This window comes from Orcinus orca, chromosome 11 (genome assembly GCF_937001465.1).
Source record: "Orcinus orca chromosome 11, mOrcOrc1.1, whole genome shotgun sequence".
Classification (NCBI taxonomy): domain Eukaryota; kingdom Metazoa; phylum Chordata; class Mammalia; order Artiodactyla; family Delphinidae; genus Orcinus; species Orcinus orca.
The window spans coordinates 61210179-61237022 of record NC_064569.1 but is presented as its reverse complement, the minus strand read 5'-3'; the positions used below and the strand labels follow the sequence as shown (position 1 = coordinate 61237022).

Below are 26844 nucleotides of genomic sequence, written 5' to 3'. Positions count from 1 at the left end.
TAGTGTAAAATGAGAGAGATGATAAATTCAAATGTTAACCCAGATATGTTTGAAGAATGTTCAGCTTTGCTATAAGTTTTACAGTAGTTGAATCTAGCCAGCGAGGCACAGTAAATGTGATTATGCTGCAGGTCTTTAAAAAAAAATTTTTTTATTTAATTTTTTTTTTTTGGGGGGCTGCGTTTGGGTCCTTCGTTGCTGCATGGCTTTCTCTCTAGTTGTGGCGAGCGGGGGCTACTCTTTGCTGCGGTGCACGGGCTTCTCATTGTGGTGGCTTCTCTTGTTGAGGAGCACAGGCTCTGGGTGCGCGGGCTTCAGTAGTTGCAGCATGCAGCCTCAGTAGTTTTGGCGTGTGGGCTTCAATAGTTGCAGTGCGTGGGCTCAGTAATTGTTGCTCACGGGCTTAATTGCTCTGTGGCATGTGGGATCTTCCCAGACTAGGGATCGAACCCATGTCCCCTGCATTGGCAGGCGGATTCTTAACCACTGTGCCACCAGGGAAGTCCTAAAGATTTTTTATTGAAGTATAGTTGATTTGCAATGCTGTGTTAGTTTTGGTATAGTGCAGCAAAGTGATTCAGCTATACATATATATATAGGTTTGTATCTGCTAATCCCAAACTCCTAATTTATCCCTTCCCCACCCCCTTTCCCATTTGGTAACCATAAGTTTGTTTTCTATGTCTGTGAGTCTATTTCTGTTTTTGTAAATAAGTTCATTTGTGTCATATTCTTATAAGTGATATCATATGATTTTTGTCTTTCTTTGTCTGACTTACTTAGTATGATAATCTCTAGGTCCATCCATGTTGCTGCAAATGGCATTATTTCATTCTTTTTTATGGCTAAGTAGTGTTCCATTGTGTATATATACCACATCTTCTTTATCCATTCATCTGTCGATGGACATTTAGCTTGCTTCCATGTCTTGGCTATTGTAAATTGTGCTGCTATGAACATAGGAGTGTGTGTATCTTTTCAAATTAGCGTTTTCTCTGGATATATGCCTACAAGTGGGATTGCTGGATCATATGGCAATTCTCTTTTTAGTTTTTTAAGGAACCTCCATACTGTTTTCCATAGTGTCTGCACCAATTTACATTCTCAGCAACAGTGTAGGAGGGTTCTCTTTTCTCCACACCCTCTCCAGCATTTGTTATTTGTAGACTTTTTAATGATGGCCATTCTGGCCAGTGTGAGGTGATACCTCATTGTAGTTTTGATTTGCATTTCTTTAGTAATTAGCAATGTTGAGCATCTTTTCATGTGCCTATTGGCCATTTGTATGTCTTCTTTGCTCTTCTACCTATTTTATTATTGGGTTTTTGTTGTTGTTGTTATTGAGTTCTATGAGCTGTTTGTATGTTTTGGAAATTAGGCCCTTGTCAGTCATAACGATTCCCAGGAAAAGATAAGCTGAATAGAGTCTCTGGGTTATAGTTTGGCTTTGATTTCTTTGAGAGTTTAACAGGAATCTCTTCTTTGGAAAGCACTGGGCAAGTGAGCCCTGGGATACATAGGGTTCATCATAGCTTGCAGTTCCGGTACTAGATACCTTACAGTAATATGGTCATGAAAGGTATTTTCTGCCTTTTAGTTCACCATGTCCTACCAAGAATAGGTAGAAAATAGAACATTTAAATTTAAAACTTTTGCTTTGTGAAAGAAAGTGACAAGAGAATGAGCTCACAAGCCAAAGACTGGGAGAAAATATTTGCAAAAGGCACACCTAGAAAGGACTTATCCAATGATATACAAAGAGTTCTAACAATAAGAAAACAACTCGATTAAAAAATGGGCCAAAGACCTTAACAGACACCTCACCAGAGAAGATATACAGATAGCAAGTAAGCATATGAAAAGATGTTCCATGTCATATGTCATCAGGGAAGTACAAATTAAAACAACAAGATATAACCACTGCACGCCTATTAGGATGGCCAAAATCTGGAACATTGACATCGTGAAATGCTGGCAAGGATGTGGAACAGCAGGAACTCTCGTTCATTGTTGGTGGAACTGCACAACGGTACAATCATTTCAGAGGACAGTTTGGAGGTTTCTTACAAAACTAAATCATATTCTTACCATATGGTCAAGCAGTCACACTGCTTGATATTTATCCAAAGGGGTTGAGAATTTATGTCCTCACAAAACCTACACAAAGATGTTTATAACAACTTTATTTTATAATTGCCAAAACTTGGAAGCAACCAAGTTTTGTCCTTCTGTAGGTGAAAGGATAAATAAACTGTGATGCATCCAGACAGTGGAATATTGTTTAGAGCTAAAAAGAAATGAGATATTGGGACTTCCCTGGTGGTCCAGTGGTTAAGAATCCACCTTCCAATGCAGGGAACGTGGGTTTGATCCCTGGTGGGGGTACTAAGATCCCATATGCTGCGGGGCAACTGGGCTCTCGCAATGCAACTACTGAGCCTGCGCACCACAACTGGAGAGCCCATGTGCCACGACTGCTGAGCCCGCGCGCTCTGGAGCCCGCATGCCACAACTAGAGAGAAGCCTGCACACACCGCAGCAAAGAGCCCACATGCTACAACGAAAGATCCTGCGTGCGCAACTAAGACCTGACACAGCCAAAAATTAATAAATAAATTAACAAAAAAAATAAAGAAATGAGATATCAAGCCATAGAGGAACCTGAAATGCATATTGCTAAGTGAAGGAAGCCGACCTGAAAAGGCTTCAGACTGTATGATACCAGTTACCTGACATTATGGTGGAGGCAGAATTATGGACACAGTAAAGATTAGTGGTTTCCAGGAGTTAGAGAGGAGGGAGGAATGAATAGTTGAAGCACAGAAGATTTTTAGGGCAGTGAAAATCACTGTTAGGAACCTGTTAGGAACAGGGCTGCAGAGCAGGAGGTGAGCGGCAGGCGAGCGAGCGAAGCCACATCTGCCGCTCCCCCTTGCTCGCGTTACCGCCTGAGCCATCCCCCCGCCCCCCGCCCCGGTCTGTGGAAAAATTGTCTTCTGCAAAACCGGTCCCTGGTGCCAGAAAGGTTGGGTATTCTGTCCTAAAGTACGCTGTGGACTTCGGGTGATGATGATGTGTTAATACAGATTCATCAGTTGTAACAAATGTTCTACTCTGGTGTGGGAAATTTATAATGGCAGAGGCCATGCATGTGTGGAGGCAGGGGGTATATGGGAAATATCTGTACCTTCCTCTTAATGTTGCTGTGAATCTAAAACTGCTCTAAAAATAAAGTCTTTAAGAAAAAACAGTTCAACATATTTGGAGTATCCTCAGTTTATCCAGACATCAGGGGCTGAGAGAAAGAGAAAAAGCTTCATCAGCATACTGTCAAGACAAGCCAAGGTCAGAAAAGAATTTGGGCAAAGTTCACCCACAGAATTTGTCTTTTGGGTCAAAAAGAGATAGTAGGAGATGTTTGGTGATGACAGTTTTTTAAGTTCAGTATCCTGTTTTCTGTATTCCATGCATTCTTAATTTGCCATCACTTTTTGGTAGAGTATATATATATATATATATATATATATTTTTTTTTTTTTTTTTTTTTTGCAGTATGCGGGCCTCTCACTGTTGTGGCCTCTCCCGTTGGTGGAGCACAGGCTCCGGACGCGCAGGCTCAGCGGCCATGGCTCACAGGCCCAGCCTCTCCGTGGCATGTGGGATCTTCCCAGACCGGAGCACGAATTTATTTACTTTATTTTTGGCTGCGTTGGGTCTTTATTGCTGCGCGGGCTTTCTCTAGTTGCGGCAAGCAGGGGCTACTCTTCATTGCAGTGCGTGGGCTTCTCATTGCGGTGGCTTCTCTTGCTGTGGAGCACGGGCTCTAGGAGCATGGGCTTCAGCAGTTGTGGCTCTTGGGCCCTAGAGCACAGGCTCAGTAGTTGTGGCGCATGGGCTTAGTTGCTCTGCAGCATGTGGGATCTTCCTGGACCAGGGCTCGAACCCGTGTATCCTGCACTGGCAGGCGGATTCTTAACCACTACGCCACCAGGGAAGCCCTAGAGCATATATTTTTGTATAGCCTTTCTCAAGGAAGTTCCTTAGAGGGAAGTAAGGAAGACCTGTGGAAAATAATATAGGTGAATATTTTCTCAATTCTCCCAAGTATATGGTACATGATTAGAACCATTATAGATGCATGGGAGAAAAAAGTTAATTCATTCTGAAGAGTGGATGTTTTAGTGCATTAGGCCTATTTCTATTGTAGAACCCCAGGTGAGAATGGCTACTCTAGTAAATTCTTTAAAAACATTCATGGAAAGTAAATTTTTAAGACCTTGCATATCTAAAAATATATTTTATCCTAATATGTAATTGATAATTTGACTGGGTATGGAATACTAAATTAGAAGTCATTTCCTTCTAATTTTGAAGGCCTTGCCTGTATTTTTGTCTTGATTTCAGTATTGTTGATGTCAGTAACTTGTCTGATTCCTGATCTTGGTGCTGTAAATTATATGCACAAGGATTCTTCGCCATGAGTAGGATTAGTTCTCAGTTTTTACCACTGCTGGTTTGTGGTTAAACTTTCCTGAATCTGCAGGACAGTGACTACAAGTTCCTTTCATTCTCTCCACTGTCAAACTTATGTTGTTGATGTATCTTCTCCTGGATACATGCTTGTGGGATACATACCCATACCTGCTTATATTTTTTAAAAAATACTCGTTTCCTGTCATTTTTGTCAAGTTTTAGGAGGGAATACATTAGGTCAGTATCTTTTTTAACCTGGAACCGTTCTTGATTTTACATGTATATTATCCAATTTGATCCTTATAACAATCCTGTAATATAGGGAATATTATTAGCATTTTATAGATGAGGAAACAGAGACCCAGAGAAATTAAGTCAATTGCTCAAATGCATCCAGCTAGGATAGAGCTAGGATTTGGACCCAGGCAGTTTTAATTTAAAATCCTGTTTAACCATTATACTATAAATGCCTTTTTTGATGTTATATTCTTCATGTCTTGAGAGCCAAGTACCATTGCATGAATTAATTATAATTATTTTTCTTTTGCCTGTATTAAATGGTAATCTATGTTTCATGGCATGGAGAAAAGAGAAAAAAAACAACCCAAAAAACAAACACACAGTGTTATAGTTGTAGGTATCAACCATAAACTGTTTTTACTACTAATTGATTTTGAAATACCTTTGTCAAAGAAATAATATGTTATGTATATATTGTTTGTTTATTTTTAAGTGTCCTTTCTTGTGAAGAGAAACAGTCTGAGACTATATGGGATGCTGTTGTATATGAGTGGAGAACCAGCCTTGAAGTGTATGCATAGTAAGGAAGGAAACAGATCTTATACTAAGGTCTATAAAATGAACCACTAAATCAGTTGTAATTGAGTTGTTGTTGTCTAGCTAAGGAGGTGTATTTCCAGGTTGAAAGAACTGTGATCAGAAAAAGCAGTCTAGAGGAAATAGAGAAAGTAATTGACTTAGAGTTTTTAATTTTAGTTAAGGTGTAGAGTGAGGCAAATGGATTTTAATATAAGTAGGAAAGAATTCTCTGGAGTTTTAAAGATTAGGAATAAAGAGACGACATAGTGTATCATTTTGGCTATGGGCCTTTCCTGTTAGATTTAATGATGTGGGATCATACCAGTCACTTAGTTTTAACCTAGAAAAGAAAGATATTTCCATCTGTTACTGTGATAATAAAGTTACATTTTTTTAATAAGAGAGTTTTAAGTGGAAAATACTTGTTGGTAGATTATATATTTTGAAAAGTTTAAGTGTAATGAAGAGGAACTACAGCAGCTGTTTCAAAGAAACATATATTGGGGCATGCAGCATTATTAATGGTGTCCTTTTAATCTTTTCTGTTGATTGGTTTGCATTAACACTGTCTTAATGATGCATATGTCCCTACTAGAGGTAAAACTTAAATGTTTGTTCTCTGCTTTAGCCGCTGGAATCCATCAGAACCGAGCGTGAAAGAATATCTTTCCTTATGAATTCTTAATCATGGCTGAAGCAAGCAGTAGATTAGATATAAATCTAGAAGCTTCAGGAAGGATAAACAGTGTTATGTGTATATCCATTTTTAAAGTAAGCAAAAGCTGGAAAGGAAAGAATTGGAAGAGGTGGGAAGTGTGGCCGATACTATAAAAATGTAATGGATATGAGAAGAGGATTGCGTTTTTTGGGAAAAGAGAAACTGATCTTATTACTTCAGCCTGAATCTCTAAGTATTGATCTTGCTTTGTTTTCCTAAAGCAGCAACTCAACCCAGGGCATTACTGGTTTGATAAAAAGGTGAAACGGTGGAATAGCCTTTCTTGTTTATCAGTTCATTTTTTAAAAAACCCCAGCAGCATGACTTAGTGCCTTTTCTGCCAGTCTCTTTCTCTATCTGTTTATTGCTGATTTGACAGTCTCTGGTCCTTCTCCTTTGCTGTTAAATATGTGTGTCCTTTGTTTGTGCTGGTGGGTTTTGCTATATTGGGATGTGAGAGAAAAGCCTGTCATTGCCATATTCGTCTAAGTAGGCTTCTGGGTGAGCATATACATTAAATAGACTTTCTAAGCCATGAAGGAAGAGAGCTCACAACAACGTAGATTTTCTTCCTGTACTGTGGTTTCGCCTGTTTTATTTCCTCCACGAATTGATGGCCGAAAGCTGGTCCGGAATGCTTCATTTGGAGGATACAATGAACTTTCTCCTTCGTTGCCAGGTTTGTTTGTTTAATCTTGCATTCTTTTCTTAATTTCTTATAGATTTTTTATTAAAATAAACTAGATGTTTTAACATCTTAAAACTGCTTTTGTTAAAACAATTCTATAGTGAAAGGTTAGATTTTAGTAACTGCTGCTATATGGCTTGGCTTTTCCATATTTTCTTTTACAGTCTCTTTAAACTTGAACTTGAAAACTAATGATTCAGTGAAGTATGAATCTTGAGTGCTGATAGCATAAATTTTTGCTTTAATTATTGAAATAAATATTATAACCCTTTGATAAAAATAAAGCCCTTTCTAGACTTCAGATAAAATTCTATAGATAAACCAATTGCAAATGAAACCCACATATTTAATATTGATACTTGTTAGACTATTTCAAGCAAAATAGTAACTATGTGAAAATTGATGTTTAGTTTAAACTTTAATAGCTTAAGTCCTGACTAACGTGAAGTTTTCTACCTAAATATAATTTTGGAAATGCCTTACTTTGTGTTGTTAGATGTGTTTGGGTATCATAAGTTTTTGCTTAAAAAATGTTATTTTTCTGATAGTATTTATTAAATGAAATTAGGCATTGACAGCTATGATTCGGACATTAAACACTTGGTCAATGAGATGTAGATGTAAGCTGATCTTTTATTGCTTGAAAAAGCTTTATTGTAGCAAATATTTGGTTATAGATTTTAAAATATAAATAGTCTCTGTTTTGTTTTCAAAATATTAAGCTGCTACATAATCATATCTACTCTTTTAAGGTTGTATTTTTCTTTTAAAATAAAAATATTCTTTTAATACTCATGGTAAAGAAGTATTGACTGAAACTGGTGCTTGTTTTAATTGTTTTTTTGTTGTTGTTGTTGTTTTGTGGTACGCGGGCCTCTCACTGCTGTGGCCTCTCCCGTTGCGGAGCACAGGCTCTGGACGCGCAGGCCCAGCGGCCATGGCTCAGGAGCCCAGCCGCTCCATGGCACGTGGGATCTTCCCAGACCTGGGCACGAACCCGCGTCTCCTGCATCAGCAGGCGGACTCGCAACCACTGCGCCCTAATTGTTTATATATTTTTCTGACACACATTTTGTGAAATTCGAATTATATTTTCATTTTTCACACTAACCTTTATTCTTAGCTTTTGTGAGTATTCATGCCGCTAGGCAGTATACGCATTCTTTTGAGATGATGAAACAACTTGTAGAAAGTGTTACTTGGGCAATTAAGTAAATTATTGTAAATTCACTGATTTCATTTTCTTTTCTAACAGGGTTTCCGAAAAGAATTGGAAACCATAGTCCTGAACTGTTGCCTGAGTAGCATAAGCTTTAAACAACATTCATAGTCCGTAATTTAGTCTTCTTAGTGTAGCATGATTACTATCATGCTTCTTTAATGTTCTCAAAATGGTGTAAATTTTACTATTTGTCTATGTTCACAAGTGGCTCTGAAAATGCAACACACAGAAATGTTTTTAATGTTGTTAAATACTGTACTTATTTGCTTTTACAGTGTGACTTAGTTCCATTTCTGTATTTGTCTTTGTCTTCTTGATTTTCTTTTTTTAAGCCAGCAAGCTTGCTAGCACATGTTTGCTGACCTTCATGCCATGAGTCTACTTAATATAAAGAATAATCAGGTTACATTACTAAACAATAGAAAACTTCCCTGTTTAGAAATTTGGTTTTTACTTCACTAGGTAATTGAAGACAGAATTGTCAGTTTCTATTCTCAAAGAAAGTATTGAAGGTCATTCTAGATAGATTTGTTTGAATGGAAAAGTAAATGGTTGGCTTTGTTTTCTAATTCTTGAAATAGAGAAAATCGTATTCATAGGGATGCTTCCATATTGCTCTTAATACAACCAGCAGTTTTATTACAACCAGCCATGATAAAAAGCTTTTTAAAATATGTTTTATTTTATCAGCTAAGAAGTAGAATTAGGTACTTCAAAGAAGTGGCTTTTTATGTATTTCTTTTAAGTTAAAAGTAAAAAATATAATTTTTTCTGGGACATTTTATTGATTTATCTGACATCATTAGAGAAAGAGAGGTTCTACATTAGTGATATTTAAAGATAACTTTGTTTTACCACTTTGACCACAACCCTTTTATCATTTTAGTTTTCCTTAGGAAAATCTACCCCCCCCCTTTTTTTTTGTTACTTCTACCTTAAGGAATAATATTGGTATGGCCTTTTTCTTTATGATGAGTTATAAAATAGAAATGGTACCCTTTGTCCATGTACCTAGAAATTGGAATAAATAAACTTTGAACAAAGATGTTTATAGTCACTCTGTGTAAGCTTTAGTACATAGATAGATCTGTTTAGTATGTTTTGACTTCTCAGAGATTTTTTTCTTATACAATTTCTTGATTCTTGGCTGTATTCAGTATAGTTTATGTAGCAATTCTATATTTTGTAAATACTTATTCAATCTGCATTTGTAGATATGTGTATATAATCTCATTTTAACAAGATTAAAGCAGCATAAAACTTGCTGTATTATATCTAAACATTAATGAACCAAATTTTACTGAAGTATATAAAAAGCTTATACCTTATCAATGCTGATAACACTTGTATTCTGTTAACAAATTAGAATTAGGGGCAGAGTGCTAATTTATTCAGGAATCATAGTCCATTGAATTAGTAAGAGAAAGTAAACTCTGTTTACTACTACATTATTGGAAAATATCTTCATGACCACAGATTTAGGGGAGACTTTCTTAAGACCAAAAAGCACTAACCATTAAAAGAATGAAATTGCTAAATTTGACAACCTTAAAATCAAGAGCTATTCATCAAGGAGACCATGCATAGAATTAAAAGACAAGCCGTAGTCACAAGTGTTGGGCTTCCCTGGTGGCACAGTGGCTGAGAGTCTGCCTGCCGATGCAGGGGACACAGGTTCAGCCCCGGTCCGGGAGGATCCCACATGCCGCGGAGCGGCTGGGCCCGTGAGCCATGGCCACTGAGCCTGCGGCGTCCTGAGCCGGTGCTCCGCAGCAGGAGAGGCCACAACAGTGAGAGGCCTGTGTACCGCAAAAACAACAACAACAAAAAATCACAAGTGTTCCTACAAGTGGATATTGGTTGCTTTATTGTTGTTTTCATAAATATTATTATGTTAATTATCCCCATAATTATCATCATTGTTGATGAATGAATCAGAATTAGCCCAGAGCAGGATATGTTAAAGGGATATAGATTAAGTAAGAAAGGACGTCATAGCAGGAGAGGTCTAATAAACTAGACGAATAGGGAAGGATATCTGAATTAAAAAAATTTTTTTATTCAGGCATAACTTACACATAGTTAAGTGTACAACTTTTTGAATTTTTAGTTATGTATCGATATGTGTAACCATTTCCCAGTTACCCAGAAGACCCTCTCATGCCCACCCCAGTCAGTTCCTCCTACAACAAAGATAAACCACTGTTCCAGCCTCTAGCACCATAGATTAGGTTTGCTAGTTCCTGATCTTTATATAAATGGAATCATATGGTATATGATATGTGCTTTTTTTTTTGATGGGGAGAGGTGGCTTTTTCTACTCTTTATTCTGTTTGTTGTTTTGTGTATTGGTAATTGGTTCTTTTTCATTGCTGTGTATCATTTCATTGTGTGAATATAATGTATTCATTTATTCTACTATTAATAGTCATTTGAGTTGGCTCCAGATTTTGCTATTATGAATAAAACTGCTGTGAACATTTTTGTACCTGTCTTTTAACGAACATGGACACACTCATCTCTGTTGGGTATAGCTAGGATCAGAAGTGCTCTGTCTTAGAATATGCGTACTTTCAGCTTTAGGAGATACTGTCAAATAGTTTTCCAAAGTGACTATGCTATTTGTAGTCCCACCAGCAGTGAATAGAGTTCCGGTTGCTCTGTATTCTAACCTAACCTGGATTTGGATGGTCTTAGTCCTTTTGATCTTAGCCATTTGCGTGGGGATGTAGGTTTCTATCTCATGGTAGCAGTGAGGAGGATAGTAGGAAGAGAATTTAATACCTAATATCGCTAATAAGCAAACTTTGTAAAAAGTCATGATCTGAAACTGTTCTGCATTATTGACAATGGTCAATAATGTATTGTAGGCTTCAGGATTTTATCTATAATATCACATTTTTAGGAAATAAAGGAGTAATTTTTAAGTAATTTAAAATCCCTATACATGGAAAACAAAAGTCTAAGAATTATTTTGGGGGAGCCCTTTTTGGCTTCTAACAAATATAATACTTTCGCTGACATTTTAAGATGATTATTTTTCATGTTTTTAGGAAGCCACCTTTATCCAGTCTAAAGAAAGAGTCCTTCATGTGTTGCTTTTTGCTTTGCCTACCTTGGAATTACCCTTGAAAACTTAGTGTACAGTATGGCAATATTTTCTGTTTAAGGCTTTTGAACACTTTTATGTGGTCATTGCACTTTAAGCTACTCATCTGCTTATTTGCACTTAGCTGAAACTCAAAGTATTGGACCAGACTTAGCCTTTTGCTTTATCCGCTGTAATTTTAAATAACTTGGAAGTCATCAGGGCCAGCTTTTAAAATAATGATTTGATTTGCTAGTTTGAGGTATAGAAAATCTTTTAAAATGGGATTCATTTATTGGTCTGACATAATATACAACCTATGTTTATGAGTGCCCTTTTTTTTGTTTTTCTTGTTTAGTTTCATCTTGCTTTCGTATGTGTCCTTTTCCAACATTTGAAACTTTCTGCAAGACATATTTGCATGTTCAAAAAAAGTCTGTTCAGATTTGTAACTTCCACTTTGTTTTAATTTACTGTTCTGTTTTTAAAATAATATGTGAATGTATACACAGTGAAGTGGGCATTTTTCTTAGTCTAATAAATGGATTGACCTAGATTGAGCTGAAACCAAAACCAAACTAGAGAAATTTAAGTAAAATTCAGTTCTTAGGAGAATAAAGAAAAACATCATCTTTTTTCCATTCATAATATATACTTTTAGAAAGTCTTTGTTCTCTTGTACATCTATTTACAAGATCATTGAAATAATTTGTGTTAATTCATTAGAATTAAGAATTACTTATTACAAAATGTTTATTACTCTGAATAAATATTTTAGAATTTTTAAACTGAATTATGTAAGTTTGGTTTGCTTTACGCTAAAGTTTCAAATCCTGGTAAGTTTTCCTTTAAAATTCCATGTTAGATTTATGAAACAGGTTTCTTTTTTTCCCTCCTTGGTTTTAGGATTGCCTGATCTTTCTGCTTATCAGAGATGGAAAAAAAAAAAGAAAAAGATTCCTTCTTCATATTACAAAAAAAAAAAAAAATCAGCAAAATCTCTGAATTAAGAAAATGGAATGGATTTGTTTTAGCTAATATAAATCAAATACAGAATAAATGGTCTCATTGATATGCTAGAAATGATTTTTAAATGCTTCAGGCACTGATACTGATAACTTTATAAATGCTGCTTTATGAATGATTATATTTTTATATAGGCTTTTATTGGACTCAGAACAAATAGTTGTAGGGAAGAGTTAATATTACTTGTCCTCAAAAGTAGAAAGAACTTCATTAAAATGAGTACTGCCCCTCTTATGCCTGCCACACAAATCTCAGCATTAACGTTTCTCTAATTGTACCCTTACAACATTAACTTGTTAATTGCTTTTGATAGTGCTATATTAATGTGTTACATGGTAGGAAAGATGTGTGCATATATCCCAATGCACTCATGTTTTAGATTTATCCTTTTAGAATTTATATAACAATAGTCAGTGACGATGATAATATTAAGGGTCAATGTTAATTGAATACATACTGTCTGCAACTACTATGCTAATTGCTTTCTATGTATGCTCATTTAATTCTCACAATAAACACATTATTAGATTTTTTTTAAAGTCTGTCCTTCAATTCAGATTTATTTCCCTAGTATTCTTTTATCACCCATTCTGGAGTTGTTTTCCAGTTTGGCAAGAGGTGTGAAAAGTATGTTGGGTTGGTTCTTTGTTAGAAAACAGCTAACTGAAATAAAAATTCCATGAGTCCTGAATTCATGCCAAGTGAATGAGCAGAGAAAAGAGATATTTAGCTTATGTTGATGGGTTCAGGGAAAGACACCAGTGCCTCTGTAAGTCTTGATTTATTCTAAAGAATTACTATTAGTGACATGATCCCTTAGTAGTCTTTAAACTATAATAGTTTAAAACTGTATGTTGAGTCTAGGCTTCTTGCACTGATGTATATCAAATATTATATAGTGTATATTTGAAATTGAATAACTTATGTGCATTTGCTTTTTAATGCCTATATGTGTTCAAATGTGGTGATACTGAAATAATGACTATGTTTTTAAAGGGTTTGAAAGAGGAAAGGAAGACATTTCTCAAAACAAAGATGAATCTTCCCTTTCTATGTCAAAGAGCAAGGTAAGCATATTGTTGTCCTCAAATATATGATCACAACATTTTTCTAATATTTAAGACGAGTGAACTAACACTGAAATCCTATCAGAATTTTGTGGGATGTTTTTATGTTGGTATATCTAAGCCAGGTAGTATATATGAAAAAAGGAAAGTTCCCCTGGGGCTGATTTAGGTTCTGTTGGTTACTTGGAAATATAGCCTATTGGTAACCAGGGTTCTCTCCTGAGTGATATTGTTCTGGTATGTCTGCTATAGCAGTATATCTCAGACTGAAGTCTGAGGGTTCCATGTAGAGAATAGAGATAGTCAGGGTTCATTGGGTTTTTTTGTTTTGTTTTGTTTTTTAATTTCTAAGTGTTTTGGGCTCATTCAAATGACAATCAGAACACGTACATTTTACCAGTTAAAGGCCAAACATCTCTTGCTATAATAGTGTGCAATTGAAAGGCACTTTCTTAGAATAAGACATAGTTCCCTAAATTAGTAATTTTCAAATGAGATACTTGTACATATTCTTAAGTCTGTTGAGAATTTTTTCTTTAAGAGTACTATTGAAATTTGAAAAGTATTGTATCTTGCATTGACTTTCCTATGGGTTTGTAATTCACTAGATTTTCTATAATTCGTCAATGGATTTGACTTTTGACTGTTATTATTTCTGGTCAGGTTTAGTAGCAGGAGAAGCTTTTATGTTTGTGGAATCAAACTTCAATGACTGTAAGAAAATCTATATCTTTTTTTAAAAAAAATTATTTATTTGTTTATTTATTTATGGCTGCATTGGGTCTTTGTTGCTGCACGCAGGCTTTCTCTAGTTGCAGTGAGCGGGGGCTGCTCTTCGTTGCGGTGCGTGGGCTTCTCCTTGCGGTGGCTTCTCTTGTTGCAGAGCACAGGATCTAGGCACGTGGGCTTCAGTAGTTGTGGCTCGTGGGCTCAGTAGTTGTGGCTCGCAGGCTCTAGAACGCAGGCTCAGTAGTTGTGGCACACGGGCTTAGTTGCTCTGCGACATGTGGGATCTTCCCAGACCAGGGCTCGAACCTGTGTCCCCTGTACTGGCAGGCAGATTCTTAATCACTGTGCCACCAGGGAAGTCCGAAAATCTATTTCTTAAGCTAGTAAATTCTCTGCTATTCTCAGCAGTAGGCTTGGCTTGTAAAACCCTACATATTTTGTTCCTGTTCTTGTGAGTGATTGAGAGGATTCCATGATATATTTTTTATCATATTCCGTGATATGCTTTACACAGATTTTATTCACACTTAACTTTTCAAGTATTCATTACATAAAGGTCCATCCTGTACTTATATGTATATAAGTACATAAGGTGAAAATTTAGTAGGACTTTGTATATAACATATGCATGAGAAATACCTTTATTGTTTTATATGAGATGCATAATGAGGAGATGATTTATCTTGGTTCTGCCATGCTTAGAAATACAACGAAATTTATGGAATTTTCAAAACCTATTTTCAAGCAGTTAGTACCAGAATTGGTGAATATATAGAACAGTGGTATTCCTACTCAGAACCCTAAACTCCAGATCTACCTACCACAGCCATCTACCTGTAGTCTCTGAATGGGAGGGTGAGGGAGGGGCAGGAGGGGTAGGGAGGGCAGGGAGCCTGAAAAGCAAGTTTACATACCTTAATGAAGCATTGTGCATTAATAAATAAAAGGAAACACAGGCTGCACCTTGAGTACAATAGCACCTAGTTGTGTATGAACCTTAAATTAAAATTAATTAAAATTAAATAAAATTAGAAATTTGGTTCCTCATTTACACTAGCCACATCTCAATGGCTCACTAGCCACATATAGCTAGTGGCTACCATATTGGACTACTCAGATATAGAATATTTCTGTTATTCAGAAAGTTCTACTGCACCGCAAGCATTCACTGCTTTAGGGTCAAAAAAGTGAGTTTGAATCTTGACTGTCATATAATGCCTGTGACTTCTTAGATGCTAATTATAATGACATTAATAGCTACTTTGTACTAAGAGCTTGCTAAGTGTCTTTTTAACTCTCTTAAGGATACTAGAAGACAGGTATTATTGGCCCCATTTTATTAGTGAACAAACCGAAGCTTAGAGAAGTTAAATAACTCTCAAGGGTCAAAATGGTAGAGCTAGAATTCAAAGTGGCTTCAATTTTCTTATCTGTACAAAAGAGGTAAGATCTAACTCTCAGATTGTGATGCTGTAAGTGCCTCATGAAGTACTTGATTAATAATAGGTGTTTGAGAATTCGTTTTTCTTACTTTGAATAAAGAACTACAGTGAATGAATAGGCTTCTTGACATGGTAACTATTTGGTGTAAGTAAAATTGTACTCATTCTGTTATTTTCCAAGAGCTGAATCTTATTGATTCTATCTTACCTTAGATTTAATCTTGGTTTATGCTGTTAGCTTAAGAGATACATAGTCACTAGTTTGTCCTTATATATTTTAACATATATTCCACTCTTTTGTTTTTCAGAACAATCCTAAAATTTATACATTTATCATCAAACCTTATTCTCATGGAATTCTGAAGATTTTGTTCTTACCTAAGTAACTTTGGGAAGCAAAATCTTGTTATTCCTTCTATGATCGATCTGCATAACTGAGACCATTAAATAATTTTAACCTTATACTTTTATGAATTTGATGCAGAAAGTATCAGTACTGTCATTTTGGTCACTGAATTTACGGTATCCTTCTTCCCCCCAACCCCCACCATTTTAAAAATAAAGGCAGTTCCTGTTTCTCAGGCATCCTGTAAATGAGTGAATTGGAGAAATCAGTTAATCAGATCATCCCATCTTCCTTTTAGCATTTTTAAATACATTTTTAACTGTCCATCTCAATGAAAGGAATTGCCAGCATGAATAATATTTCTAGTGGGATAAAAGGAATGCTATTACAAGGATAAGGGGTTTCTGAGCTGAGATCTTGACTTGATTCTCCAGCCATCAGTCTGCTTAGCTGTAGGTTTGCTAAATCATCTACCTCTTGCTGTAAAAAATATATTTCCTTGGACATTTAAAAAAAAAAAAACTTTCCAAATCAAAATATCTGATAGTCATAGTAACTTATCATTATTGTTATTATTCCTTATATCTGCAGTATTTTATAGTTTTCAAAGCAAGTCGAAAGTGTTCTCATATGTTAATGTTCCATTTATCTAAAGGTCATATTTTTGTCAACACTTGCAATCTAGAGGATAGTCACAAACCTGAAACACAGTATACCAAGTACTGTGTTAAACACATCATGCACACTACCTCATTTACCCCTCAAAGCAACCCTATGACTTGGTAGGAATATCCTTATTTTATAAATGAGCAACTAAGACTGGAAGACATTGAATAACTTCCCATAGTTGCACAGCCCATAAGGTATCATCATTAAAATAGTGGTCAGTAAGTTTATAAAAGGAGGAAACTTAGTTTAGTAAAATATTTCCAACAAAAAAACAGTTTATGATTCTTGGTATTTAAAAGGTAACTTGTTGATTCAGAAAACTTTGGTAGTATTTCATTGAAAAGACTATAGAACTTGGTCACTGGATCCTTTTTTTCTTTTTTCAGAACTAGCTACACAGTATGGCAAGGATTCCTTGAAGTATGTGTGCTGTAATCTACCAAGCTCATGTGACAGCCATCTGGCCTGCTGATCCCTTATATACTAGAATCGTTTAGGAATCTCCAAGCCAGATCTTGTCATGTCTAGGGAAATAGATTTCCTGTTGTTCGTAAAGATAAGTCTTAAATTTGAGTCTAAGATTCTATATGAACAGTTTTAAAAGGTGAGAAATAAATGTGATGAGATGGCTAAGAGCATGAGACTGAGAATTAGGCACACCAGAGTACAAATCCCAGATCGTCTACTTATGACTCTGTGACTTTAGGAAGTTATTTAATCTGTTAGTCTTAGTTTCTTTATTAGCAAAAGGAGGAACTACAACTATCTCATAAGGTTGCTTTGAGGATTAAATGAAGCAGAACATATAAAGTACTTACATAGTACTTGGTAAAGAGTTAAACAGTCATTCATTTTCATTAACTTTTAAGCTAATATTATTAGTATTCTTCACTTAATAGTATCTAAAAAGTACATTATAATACACATTTTCCTATTAAGCTGTGGGAAATAGAAACCATTATATTCCTCTGACAGTAGCCATGTCATCTTTGAGTTTCCAGTGGCAAAGAGAGGACAGAGACCTGTTTGGCTTGAGAACTTTTGTGGAATGGTTTTAGTATCACAATATATCCTATCATCATGGGAGTAAGCAATATGATGTTTCAAGGCCAGTTCTCAAAGGAGTAACTTCAACAAAAATTTAATTAGGTTAATCCCCACCTTCTACATTGAGTGTAGTTTGCAGTTCCTTTCCAGTTCAGCCAGTTATTACCATCAACATAATAATTCGTATTTTGTACTAAGTAGTGGAGGCATTTTTAGGAGAGATGAGCTGCAAATGCTAGTTTCATTTTCATTTTATTAATTCCAAAGGTATTTATTGAGCCCTTTCTTTTCCCCAGGTGATAGCTGGCTATAATTGATGAATAAACATGGTCCCTGTCCTCATGGATCTTAAAATTGAGTGAGGGAGTTTGTACCCAAAGTTTTTCATCCTTGATCACATCTAGTGATATTATGTAGATCTGGCCATTAAACACTTGAAAGCTACCATTTGGATCAAGCCCCATATACTTTCCTGGCACTGGGAGTAATGCTACAAACTTTAAGTACCTTCTCCCATGTCTAACAATAGGTAAAAATGAAAATCACAGAACAGTGAAGGAATATGTTTAATTTAATTGTTCCAGGATTTATAGAAGCAGCTTTTAGTTCTATATTCTTCTACTCTGGTGGAAGAAAGTAGTCTCCTTGAAAGAGTGCTGGATTAGGAGACCCGGGTTCTGATCCCTGCTGTTGATTGATTGTTTAGAAAATCAACGTCCCTGAGCCTCCCTTTCATGATTTGTAAAATGGAGATAAAACCACTTGTTATGCCTATTTTTCAAGGTTCTTATGAGGATCAAATTGAAATATCAAGTATAAACAAAGTCTGGAAACAAGTTTAAGACATTAGTAATAATTTAGGGGCACTGGATAGTTAGGAAGAAGTAGGTGCTAGGAATATTGATTTTTAAACACTGTATAACTTAGGGTGTTTCATTACTTGTTTCTGAAGATGTTTGTATTTATCCCCTTTGGAGAAGGAGTAGCAACAGGGCAATGTGTACAGCAACTTGCTAGAAGTTTTTTGTTTTTTAGAATATTTCAACTTAAAAAATTACACTGCTTTGGATACATTTGTCCTAAGAATAAGTAAATAATTGTGTTTTTCAGAAATACCCTGAAAAATAGAAGGCAGAGATTTATAAATGATCTTATTTAACCTCACATTGTAAATTAATTTATTGATAAGTTTTTATTTTTGTGGCTTTAATGTGGATTAGTTTTCAAACCCAAATACTGTAAAGGGAAAATCAGTATTTGAAAATTGACATTTCCCTAAATCACAGCAATGAATGGGAAGAATGTCACAAACATAGTTTTAACATTAGTTTTTATGTGCCATATGTGTGTGTAGAATAAGTAGCGATTTTAATTATTATTTCTCTTTTCTTCATTTCCATGTGATTTCAGTCTGAATCTAAACTTTATAATGGCTCGGAGAAGGATAGTTCAGCTTCAAGCAAGCTTACAAAAAAAGAATCTCTCAAGGTTAGTTTCCACAGTTATGAAATAAGATAAAGAAATAAGTATTTGTAATCCTAAAGGAAGAAAAAAAATATTAATGTTTGTATGGCATGCTGGAGTCAACTGAAAAGACTCTTTGATGACTGTCCCAGTGCTACTCTGGCCCTCACCTGGGGTGCAGTGCTGAGGACTGGATATCTCTGCACAGCTGTACTTGAGTCAAGCACGCCACTGCGTTATAGAACATAACGGGAAGCTCTGCTGCCCTTTGAAATTTGAGTTTACTAACTGCTAGATCATGGGCTGAATTTGGCCCACAGGTAATATATATTTTGTTTGACCTACACAGTGTTTTAAAAATTTGAGCCAACAATTACAAGTCCAGATTTCCAGCTTCTCCTAAGAAATAGGTTATACTGGGCCTGCCTTCCAGAATGGCCACAGATCCTGGAGTTTAAGGAACACATGCTTTCCAATTGATTCTTGATTTCCATATAGTCTGTTTTGCCCCTCTTTTTTTCCATATCTGATCCTATACGTATCTGCATTTACAGTCCTATATGAAATCTGTTAATTCAGATATGCATATTAACAAAGACCAAAGTGAAAACTTTTTGACTGTATAATTATTAAAATTTCTTGTGTGTATGTAGTCTCTTCACCATTAAATGCAACTAGGAAAATTTTGTGTTTTAGTTTATAAAAAGTCACTGATAGGTTATCTTCTCCCCTTCGTGAACAACAACAAAGCAATAAATAATAAGATTGCTTTACTGCTACTTTCCCAAATTATCTCAGGAGTGACTTATGAAGGGTAAAACTTTGATAATTTGAATGAATTAGTTTCAATGTTGTAGTTTCTTAGTTATTTATATGTTATATATTAGTGTCAGAAAAGAGAGAAAAATTGCCAGTCCTAAATAACTACAGCATTGTTTGTGATGTGAAAAACTGACAACAGAGTAGATTTCCATCAGTAAGAGAATATGTTAAGAAAAATTATAGAAGTAGTATAGCATGGTGCTTAAAAGCATGTGTTTTAGAGCCAGGCTGCCTCTATTTGAATTCTGCCTCCATGAATTACTAACTATGTGATCCTGGGCAATTTACTCTCTGTGCCTCAGTTTTCTCATCTGTAAAATAAGGATAATGATAGTCCTACTTCCCAAGGTTATTGTGAGTATTAAATGAGGTAATACATGTAAAGAGCTTACAACAGTGACTGGTACGCAGAATGTGTCCCGTAAATGTTACCTCTTATTATTTTATTCATACTAGGAATCCTATGTAGCAGTTAAAAGAATGAGGTAGACATGGAGTGGAAAGAGAATTGAAATGCTCCAAAAAATATTGAATAGGAGAACCTTTTTTATGTGTTTAAAAAAACAAAAACAAACACAAAAGTATATTTCTGTAGCTTGTGTACATAGAAGAGGCCTGAAAGGATAGTGTTTTCCTGAAGGTTAAAAGTGATCAATTCTGAGAATTGGAATAGGAGAGGGTATAATAAAAACGGCTTTTAGCTTTGTGTTGTTTGAAATTTTTACCATGAGTTTGTATTCATGTACTGTGTAATTTTAAAAACGTAAAATTCTTTAAAAATATACAGAGAATTGGACTAGTGATCAGAAAAACTAGATTCTAACCTTGCTTTTCTAAAAATTTCTACCAGCTCTTAAAAAAAAAAGGTCTGTCCTAAGATGCTAGAATTCTAAAAGAGGTTTAGAATTTTATTTTAGAGTGTAAATTTTTTTACATACTATGGAGCTAAAAAATTGGAGAGAAATTGCCTATTTCTAATGAATTTTTAATTTTTCTATTATTTCTGTAAAATAGGTACAAAAGAAAAATTACCGAGAAGAAAAGAAAAGAGCCACAAAGGAGTTACTCAGTACAATCACAGATCCCTCTGTTATTGTTATGGCTGATTGGTTGAAGGTCAGTTTGTATTGACTCTTGAATTCAAATGCTGGATATTTACCAACTGGAATAGGAAAGCCCAGAGTGCACCTAAAAGCCTGCAAGACAAAAACATCTCCTAGGTTGATTGTTTTTCACTGATGAAGAAACTGTTAATTGTATCCCAGAGGATCTATGTTCCAGTCTTAATGGAGAGAAGAAACCTTAATGTTGTCTCTCTTGACATCAAATAACATCAAATATGGATATAGTTCTTTTAAAAAGGCGTTTTGATTTGTGTGACATGATATAGTCTAATCCAGGGGTCCCCAACCCCCAGACCACGGACCAATACCGGTCCGCGGCCTGTTTGGAACCGGGCCGCACAGCAGGAGGTGAGCAGCGGACGAGCGAGCGAAACTTCATCTGCCGCTCCCCATCTCTTGTGTTACCATCTGAACCATCCCCCCTCTTTGTGGAAAAATTGTCTTCCACGAAACCGGTCCCTGGTGAGAGAAAGTTTGCGGACCACTGGTCTCATTGATGTCCTGTAAAGAAATATTTTGTTTGCTGTTCAAATTATCATTTAGTATTATTGTAGACTTGGTATATTTGCATTTTGGAGAAGATATGAGACAAAGTTAGTGTAAAAGTTACCATTTGAAAAGCATTAATTTGCAGAACAACATACATATTGCTATTTCTATTCCTTATTCTTTTAGCCTCTGGTTATTTCCACTTACTTTTATTTCCTGTCATCTTAGTCACTCTATCCTCTTTATCATTCTTATCTGTAGGATATTTGGTAGGAATATTTTAGCCTAATACTAACTTTGAGAATGGTCTTGTAAGACCCTGACTCCCAGGAAGTTTTACTACCTGGCTTTCACCTAAAAATCACCCCAGCAGTGAAAGCTTTTCACCTTCCCCAAGGATAGATACAACCTCCAACCTAAAATCCTTATGGGATCTGTCATGGAAGTTTTCTTACTAAAATAGAAATCTAGTGATAGTTTCCTTGATAGTTCAAGTAATATGGGGGTCTTCTTCGATATTATTCTGAAAACACCTTCTGACTTATATTGGCTCTACTTACTAAGTCTTTAAGCTCCATATCCTATACTAGGAAAGTATATTTTAATGGCCCCTGACCTGGCCAGGAAGGTTAGGAAAACCATTCTACTTGGTACATTGTTTTGAAATTGTTGATGCAGTCTCCCACTAGAATTTAAGTTCCTCAGAAGCAGGAGTCATGCTGTTTTCACATTTATTTCCAGTGCTTGCTATTTAGTAGCTTAACAAACATACACCTAGTGAATTTAAAGTGTACACTTTATGGAAATTTTAGATTAAAATACCCTATTTGCCTCTATTTGATTAGTATCTTGTGGAGCAGAGAAACAAAGGTTTATTTCTTAAATAAACTTATATTTTTGTAGATTCGTGGTACTCTAAAGAGCTGGACCAAATTGTGGTGTGTGTTGAAACCTGGTGTGCTACTGATCTATAAAACCCAAAAAAATGGTCAATGGGTAGGAACAGTTCTTCTGAATGCCTGTGAGATCATTGAGCGTCCATCAAAAAAGGATGGCTTTTGTTTTAAACTTTTCCATCCTTTGGAGCAGTCCATTTGGGCAGTGAAGGTAAGTAAGCACTTGTTATATAGGTGAGAGGTAAAGATGACAATCTATAAGTAGAACTGAGATAAATCAATGAATGATTAATGATTGCTGTCCTCTGCCAGAACTTATAAATTTGTTTTTGTCTTCAATCACATTATTCCTCTTTCTGTTTCTACCCACGATGAAATGTGCACCAAAATGCTTAGTTTACCTTTAAGATCTAAGTTAAAAATTTCTCCAGAAAATGCTTCCCAAATTTATATTGTACCTTATTATCTCTTGTCTATAGGGATTGTTTGTACTGTTCTTTTACTTTGCAATTACCAGCTTTGCTTTGTAATATTGTATCCTGTTTACTGTGAGTGTTCTTCTCTTTATCAAATTGTCAGACTCCCTGGAACAGAAGCTGCCATTTATTTTGGTGGTCTTTCCTGTAGTGATGTAAATATGTGATAGGAAGCCTATAAGCAGAAGCAGTCCTACATATTTTTGAGAGGCAGCTTTCTTTGAAGATGGAGCTCTAATGCTTTTATAACTAAAAAGCATTACCGTGGTCACTCCTTGTTTTAAAAACAATCAAGAAAATAGAAATGCTCTATTTGATAAACTATTATACTAAGGAATTCTACAAACAGTAGACAGGCAGTACATGCTAACTGAATAAATGAGTCTAGCTTAAGTTTTTACAAAGCGATCATTGTTTTAGTTTCTAAAGTCAGTTACACTTGAATAAAGGTTTTGGGACTCCTCCTTTAGGTAAACAACCTAATTGAGATTAGAACTAAATGTAGCTTCAGCTTTTTAATTTGTTGGGTATTGCTTAATTAGGCAATATACAGACACCTAGGAAAAGACCTGGGCTTTTAACCTTTATTTCAGTAGTGTGGAATCATAGCAGGAATAAATTTAGGATTACAGAGTTAGTTTTATTCTGAGATTATATACTTCCCACAGGGGAAAGAATTTAACCCATGAAACCTCTGGTATTTCTGTATCATGTCATTCTGAAGTGAAAAAAAATTACTTTAAAAATCTTTTATATGTATATTATTTATTCTTTACTACTATTTTTAGGCATTGTAAGAATTATAATGAATTTTAAAATCATTAAAAGATACTTATAATGTCAAGTTATTTCATTCCAGATATTGGTGGGAGGGAAATTTGTACAATTATATGAACATCAGAATATTCTTCACAAGCAAAACCTACTTAGGACATTGTTTAAGCAGCTTAAAAGTCAATGTCTATGCTTAGGAAAGAGTAATGTTTATAAATTTTTACTTTGTGTCAGGGACTCTTTTCAGCATGTTATATGGAATCTTTTTTTAATTCTCGTGCCTGTAAGGTACGAGATAAGGAGGATACAAATTTCCTGTAAGGAGGATACAAATATTCCCCCATTACCCAGATAAAGAGATTGAGGCCTAAAGGGTTACTTAAGTAATTTTTCTAGTATGGAATCAAGATTGAAACCCAGGCAGTCTGACTCAAGGTCCTACTCTATACTGGTTCTAGGAACTAGACCATAAATTATAAAGCCATTTGAAAATACCCAAGGGATATTATAGAATTTGTTAAAATCGTATTGATTTGTTTCTACTTTTTTCACTTTAAATGTCCATCTTTACCTCCTAATGTTTATGCTTCTTAAAATCCATTTTATTCTTTGATCTGACAACTTAAAAAATTATTTTCCCTGGACCTAGTAAAAATTCATTTCTCTTTTTCTTATAAGTTTCCAGCTGTTTCTTTAGGCTTCCAGAAATTTAGTATTTCTCATCTAATAGTTTCTGTAGTATGGAAATTCTCTGTTAAATTAAAATTTGGTCTCATATGGGAAATTTTAGGTTTCTCTTTAATATGTGAACAATATGCAGAGATAATGCTTAATGTTAACTATAAGTTCAGTTTTCTGGTAAGGAGGTAAATTTTGTGGAAGAGGAAAACTTTCCTCAGTACTTAACATTTGCTTTCTTAAGAAGCATGAAATTAAAGCTTGTTTGTTTTTAAAAATTATAATCCATGCCTCACTTAGATTATTACAGATAATTATGAATAATATAAAGTTGAGATCTCATAATACTGTACACCATTTATTTTGTTTATTCTGCTTTTAAGGGTCCAAAAGGTGAAGCAGTTGGATCCATAACTCAGCCCTTACCTAGCAGTTATTTGATCATCCGAGCTACTTCAGAGTCAGATGGTAAATACAAATGATGGATTGGATTTTGGTCCTTATTTTTAAGAGTCACTTAAAAATATACTATATACTTTTATAGATCTATACTTTTATAGATCGCTGCATTTTCCTTTGGGAAATCTGCATTTAGTATGGAATTTGCAGCAGACGTATTATAATCATAAATTGCCTAGAACACTAAATATATCATCAACTTGGTTGACAAATGGGGAAATCTAATAGGAAGGAAGCATTATATAATTGAGTGATAAACTAGCAGCCTGGAGTTTTCTTCTTCATCCTTTATTGACATATTAACACCTTTTTGACTTGATTAGCATTCTCTGTGGTAACTCATTAAGATTTGTCATTTTAGAAGTACATTTAATACTATTTATATTTTATCGTTAAATATTAACATGACACTGTATACACTATTTTGCTTTTTTGCATAAGACGTTCAAACACAAACTTCTATTCTGTACTTTATTACTTAATATTTAATTCCTGAAACAAATACAGGGAGGGTATAATTTGTATGAAAGCAAGGTAACTTTAAAACTTTAATAATTGATAATGGATTTTTTCTTCACTTTTATGTTTTATAGTGTAGACTAGCTTAGCCTAGGGAATCATGTAACCTTCTAAACTTTACTTTCACTAGATGATTGTTTTTTAAATTAAAATATCATAGGCATGAGCTTTCATTATGAAAACGATTTATGTGGCTGATATTGCCACCATATCTTGAAACAAATGTATATGACTTTTAAGAGCAATTAACATTTTTTTTCTACTAGTACTGTTCTAAATTTTAATTTAAAAAAAATAAAGTTATTGGGGGGAGGGATAAATTGGGAGTTTGGGGATTGACATATACACACTATTATATTTACAATAGATACCAACAAGGACCTACTGCTGAGCGCTGTTGAGCACTGGGAACTCTGCTCAATATTCTGTAATAACCTAAATGGGAAAAAAATTTTCAGAAAGAATAGATATATGTATATGTATAACTGGATCACTTTGCTGTGCACCTGAAACACAACATTGTAAATCAACTATAGTCGAATATAAACAAAAATTAAAATACATAGAGTCAACCACACACACACAAAATTAAGTTATTAATGTTTCTACTAACTAATATGGCAGTTAATAACAGTATTAGACAGGCATTTTTCTGACTTAAAATTTTGGTGCTAAACCTGGGATAGATGTCCTGTCAACAACAAAATATTATTTTAGATAGTTTGTTTATAGTAGAAACATAATCCCTTAGGTATATTTCATGTACCTTTTTGGTACCTTCAGTTATTCTACATGTTAATGTTTGAAGCTTTTAAAAATAAAGTACATTTATTTTAGATTAGATGTATTTTCTAATGTATGTTAATGCTATTTATTTACCAGTGGTTTCTAGATATTTAGAATGTAAAAAGCACTTATTAAACTGAAAAATTGCATTAAGACATCCTGGCAGGATTTTATATTCTAATTAATTTTTACAGTGCATGTTTCTGAGAGAAATAATAGTATGTTTAAAAGTTAACAGTGTTAAATTAAGATGGATGCTAGTTTTTCTAGTTTCTTGAATTATACTATTTATGAATCTGTCTTTTTCTAGGAAGGTGCTGGATGGATGCTTTGGAGTTGGCTTTGAAATGTTCTAGTCTTCTTAAACGTACAATGATCAGGGAAGGAAAGGAACATGACCTGAGCATCTCATCAGAGAGCACACATGTGACTTTGTATGGCTTATTACGTGCTAACAGTCTCCACAGTGGTGATAACTTCCAGTAAGTAGATATTGCCACTAATTTGGTGATTATTTTCGAGACTGTGTTATTCACTAGGTTAGTTGGCAGGCCTAGAATTTTTGTATTGTATCTAGGATTGAAACTTAGCTGTCTTTAAACCCCTATGGCCTGGTTTAAAATTTGTTGAGTTGCTCTGGTGAGGTGTAGACAGTTATTTCCTTGATTCCAGCTAATATGAATTACTTGTTCTTTCCTAAATACAACCATGCTAACTACCTTGTCTTTGTGCCTGGTGTTCCGTCAATTAAGAATGACGTCTAGTCCTCCTTGCTCTTTTCTTCCGCCATACTCCTGTGTTGTCTTCAAGGCCAATCTCAATCTCAAATATTATATCATATGTGAAGCCTTTCTTTGCCTCATAAAAATGAGATGTAATCTGTCCTTCTGTTGTTCTATTAGCACTTTTTTGTTTTTTCTATAATGGACTTGACTTATTCTACCTGGTATTTGTGGAATTCTCCTATTATATTGTGTTTCAAATTGGAACTGTATCCTATTTGTGGTTTTTTTTTCCCCTGAA

At 34.9% G+C, this 26844-nt stretch overlaps 1 protein-coding gene across 5 annotated transcripts in view; it reads left to right on the top strand.

The window, feature by feature from the left end:
- Window positions 1-26844, top strand: part of OSBPL8 (oxysterol binding protein like 8) — a 194054-nt gene that overhangs the window by 117513 nt on the left and 49697 nt on the right. For all 5 annotated transcript variants that reach the window (XM_049694982.1, XM_004271572.4, XM_012533688.3 and 2 more), the window contains 6 exons: window positions 13031-13101; window positions 18745-18822; window positions 20635-20736; window positions 22137-22340; window positions 24441-24525; window positions 26132-26303. In XM_049694982.1, coding sequence (XP_049550939.1) covers window positions 13031-13101; window positions 18745-18822; window positions 20635-20736; window positions 22137-22340; window positions 24441-24525; window positions 26132-26303 — 712 coding nt within the window. The remainder of the gene's footprint in view (window positions 1-13030; window positions 13102-18744; window positions 18823-20634; window positions 20737-22136; window positions 22341-24440; window positions 24526-26131; window positions 26304-26844) is intronic.